The sequence below is a fragment of the Uranotaenia lowii genome, chromosome 3 (genome assembly GCF_029784155.1).
Source record: "Uranotaenia lowii strain MFRU-FL chromosome 3, ASM2978415v1, whole genome shotgun sequence".
NCBI lineage: Eukaryota > Metazoa > Arthropoda > Insecta > Diptera > Culicidae > Uranotaenia > Uranotaenia lowii.
In genome coordinates, this window is record NC_073693.1 from 132,284,923 (window position 1) to 132,289,216 (window position 4,294).

The following is a 4,294-nucleotide window of genomic DNA, read 5'->3' on the forward strand; positions in this document are numbered from 1 at the left end:
AAACAAATCTGGGAAAACCGGGAAAAACTTTGGAATTTCAAAAGGAAAAATCGCTGGCGACCCTGGAACTGGGAATACTCACAGATCTGGAGTGCTTAATAGCTGCGAAATTTTACGAACAAACTTCGAACAAAAATCTGTTCTAAAGGTAAATTGGACCACAAGGAAGCGTTTTCCATCGATGAAAAAGTACATGGGACTCATATGCGAATAAGGGCAGTTCATTAATCACCATTTTTAGCCAACGCATTGACGTGAAAGCATGGTGTGGTACAGGCTACACGAATTCATAACAGAAAGGTCGAACTAAAAATGTTCCATTTGTTCATACCGTGATATAAAAAAAAAGATTAAAAACATTTTTTCAAACTGAACACCATATTATGTTTATTGCCCTTCTGTATCGATCCTAATTCTTTCAATATTATCACTTCATTATAAATGCACACACAATCATATGTAGGGAATGGGAAGTCAGTGGTTTTGTAAAGCATTCGTTTTCTTTATTGTTTAACAGTTACTACCTGAATTCGACAAGTATGATGTTTCATGAAACGCTTTAAAATTCACTCGTTAAATTGATTAACTAATTTAAATCATAATACAACATGTACAGATCCCAATCTATTCATAATAGCCATGAACCCTTGAACTGTCTGGGGAAAACCCATGTTTAGCGAGAAGTTTTTGTTCGATCCTACATCTTTCCACGTGTTTAAGATCTGTAAAGAGAGAATAATTTCAATTTAATAAGTCAAACAAATTAAAAAAAAAAGTTTGAATTTTACATTATCTCCAGACTGCTGTCACTATTTTTCAGCACCACATCATTTTCGCTGGAACCGGACCCGGATCCGGTATCGTTGTCATCGTTCTTGTCCGTTTCCCCTTCGCTAGTGGGAGTTCTTTGCTGTCCCTGAGCCGCCTGTAGCTGCCAGGCCGGAATCGACGGGGGCATCACCGGCAGGTTTGGGGAAGCGAATTGTTTTCTGGAAAGAAGTTTTTTTTTAATTTATAAGCTTTCAAATATTTATAACCGGCAATGACAAACCTGTTTAGAAGAAGCCCTTTGATGGAATCCAGATCGGATTTGAAGTTTCCCATCTCCTTGACGGTGTTCTGCGTCTGGTTTAGTCGGTTCAGATCCTCCTTGATCTTCGATAGCTCTGAGCTTAGTGAGTCAATTTTAACTTCAACCGTTCGGTTCAAATCCGCCAGCTGCTCGTGGACCGGTTTAGGTTTTTTGCCCCGGAATATCAAGGGCTCAATAACACGCTGAAACAGATGGAATATTGTTAAACACTATTCAGACCCTCAATTTTTATATATGATTGAGAAGAATTATTTTTCACAATTTCAATGCTTATAAAATAATTTCAATACGCCAAAGTACTCAGCAGATACGGAAATCTTAAAATAATGTCTTTTTTCGAAGGATTTCTGTTCAAAGCTTTTTATAGGTCATCTGCTAAGTCAAATTGATTAAAATTTTATGTAAGTATTCAAAATCTGGAATGAATCACGCAATGAATCTAAAATCATACATTTCGGTCTAGATATGCCAGGGGACCAGGGGAACGAAATCAATTTTCTAGGCAAAACGATCGAAAAATAATTAGTTTAAAAAGTTTAGAACTTAAAATACTTTCAAAGTAATTGGTTCTAGTTTAGGGTTACCATATCCTGCAACGCTAAAAAGAGTACATTGAGAAATATTTTGAAAATTGTTAAGACATACGCCATTCATTCAAAACCATAATGTTATAAGTCATTGAAATAGCGCCAATTTGTTGCAAGATATGTGACTTAATTGACAGACATTCAGTTTTTTAAGTTGGATTATTCAAAGTTTTCGTTTTTATACTGAGAAAGCAAACCAAAGTTGATAAAAAATACTGCATTTTCAAAATAGTTTTTTAAATGGCGTATATTTTTCACTCTTTAAAAACATTATTGCTGATTCGTTTGCTTTTGATTTGTGCACTATGCTTTTAAGTAAGTTGTTGTTATGCATATTGCCTACGGTTCAGGAGTTCATTGCATACTCAAAGGCGCTTATTTCGAACGAATTGAAATTGAAATCTTGAATATACTCGTTATTCCTTGCATAGAAATCCATCCTTTGAAACATTTAAGAAAAGAAGCAAAACTAAAGTGTTGTGCAACAAATGCATAAAAAGTTGGGTTTTTTTGTATTTATAAGAATATAAATTTCATGTATCGGACGGAAGAAATAAGTTAATTTTGAGAAAATTTCATTTTTTTCCTCTCATGAAAAAAAGAGTACATTTGGTAAAATTTTACAAAAAGAAGAGTACGCTCATTTTTCGATCGAAAAAGAGTACATGTACTCTTAAAATAGTACGTATGGTATCCCTATTCTAGTTCAGGTTTTGAAATGGTTTCCACAAACAAGGACATCCTTGTCAAGGTGCTTATAACTTATTCTAACGATGCATGCTACATTAAACATAAGGAGTGATTGATAAGATCCAAAAACTTAAAAGCCAGCATTCAAGTCTTCTAAGCGGTGATTAAAACTACTTAAATGTGGAATGTGTAATCTTATTTATTCAGCAAAGCACCAAATCCACCTCAAACCAATCCTCCACCCCTGCCACCACCATAATAAAGCAACCTCCGTTTCAAAAAAGCATTTCTAGATACCTTGTAAAATAGATAGACTCCATACATAAGGCCGCTCACGATTGCGACCGAGTTGAGTATTTCCCGCATTCGGCCAAACCAGGTCTGAGGCTGTTGCTGCTGAACGACAGAACTCCGATTGCCCGTTTCCAGTCCCATACTGATTTGGACCGCGTTAGGGTCCTTGGAGAAGACTCCTGCCCGTTCACAGGCCAACTGGATTTCGTCCTCCGTCAGCCCTTTGGATCGCAGGAACGATTGCTTCTGAGCGATACCACTTCTCAAAACATTTGGATTATTGAGGAACTTAATTGCGGTGGTAATCTATAAGCATTTTTGGATTGATAAGCTTGTTTGTTACTCTATACTTATAACATCTTACAGATAAATTTGTTCAAGAATACAAGATAAAATAACTTACCAAATGTTCTCGTGGTGGCAGACTTGGCGGTATCGTTGGGGGAGATTCTTCACCTTCGCCCATATTGATTTGGACTGAGAGATTAATCTTGGACGTTTTACTTTCAAAACGTAATAGGTAGTAGGATCACTAAACCACTGACTAGTCCAATCTCACGCTAATCACCAGTGTGAGTCGACGGTGTTAATCCTTCTTTTCTTTTTGTCTGAACCTGCGTTATCAGTAAATTTTGTCTCTTATACAAAGTGGCGATGTGATGTGGGATTATAAACATGTACACAAATAGGAGCAATTCAATTATGGATGCGGTAACTAATTGCTTCTGTTTTCTTCACCAAAATTCAATATATTTCCTTAACTCAATGGCACAGTTGCATTATGACGAGATGCTTTGGACGTCTACTGGTATATAGTGAATTGTCACCTTACGAATAAATTATGAATACTTTTACCGTTTCTGATTATGAAAATATAATATTGGCCTGGCCGAAATATGCAGTGGAGATTTGTGTGTTTTTACTGTTGTTGGAAAACCGATGATCGGGGAAATGGAAAAATGTCAAAATATTCAGCTGGGCAAACGTAACATCTTGTAACGTTTAGGTTTGGCTTTGAAGCTTACCTACACACGTGTCGGTACTTTGTCAAAAACTCGCCCATTTAACTAGCTATCATGGCAAAAATTCAAATTCCTTTTTTTCATAAAAGATTTTTGAACTGTTCTTTTTTATTAAGCTTATTTCAATGAAATCCCTTTATAAATGCTAATTAACTATTAACTAACTGCAGTTGGTCTTCGTATAGAAATTGGGCTCCACAAGAAGCCTTAAGCCAGAATTCTGCATTGTCCGACTCGTGTTGATTTTGGGACGAGAGAATCAGCTCCAAACTGAGAACCTTCTTTGATTGTTGCGGTTTCAAAACAGAAAGGCCTATGGAACAATTAATTCGATCTCCGGATCTTTGTCGAAACAAATGAGCTGTCGGGACAATTCCGCTTCCGGAACGAAAAGGTTCCAGTTCAGTGCAATTTCGAATCATTGTGAATCGTGCATGTGATCTGATACAAAATCGCACGTTGCGGTTTCAAATTTTTCACACTGCCCTAGAAAAGAAAATATAATTTTCTTTTTCGTTCTCAAAATTGAGTTCCTGTTCCTTTAAGAGAAACACACTGCGCACCTTTGTGTGTCTTTTATATCTTTTCAGTGTGAAAAAGAATGCAAA

At 36.4% G+C, this 4,294-nt stretch overlaps 1 protein-coding gene across 2 annotated transcripts; it reads right to left on the reverse strand.

The window, feature by feature from the left end:
• Positions 1–365: 365 nt before the first annotated feature.
• LOC129751544 (peroxisomal membrane protein PEX14) lies at positions 366–3,612 on the reverse strand. 2 transcript variants are annotated; one of them, XM_055747101.1, is made up of 5 exons: positions 3,068–3,610; positions 2,668–2,970; positions 1,052–1,275; positions 789–989; positions 366–722 (listed from the first exon to the last, which is right to left on the reverse strand). In XM_055747101.1, exons 1-5 carry the CDS (start codon positions 3,128–3,130, stop codon positions 716–718), a joined length of 798 nt encoding a protein of 265 aa, XP_055603076.1. In that variant the 5' UTR covers positions 3,131–3,610; the 3' UTR covers positions 366–715. The 2 variants fall into 2 exon arrangements, with proteins under 2 accessions (XP_055603076.1, XP_055603077.1); XM_055747102.1 differs by lacking the exon at positions 366–722 and having other exon boundaries at positions 785–989; positions 3,068–3,612.
• Between the last annotated feature and the right edge of the window lie 682 nt (positions 3,613–4,294).

Bases quoted from the DNA above. Each gene is read 5' to 3' on its own strand.
- LOC129751544 (XM_055747101.1), bottom strand. From the start codon at position 3,130: ATGGGCGAAGGTGAAGAATCTCCCCCAACGATACCGCCAAGTCTGCCA. The intron at 2,971-3,067 runs GTAAGTTATTTT...AAATGCTTATAG, and splicing joins TGCCACCACGAGAACATTTG to ATTACCACCGCAATTAAGTT. The intron at 1,276-2,667 runs GTATCTAGAAAT...CATCTGTTTCAG, and splicing joins GAGTCTATCTATTTTACAAG to CGTGTTATTGAGCCCTTGAT.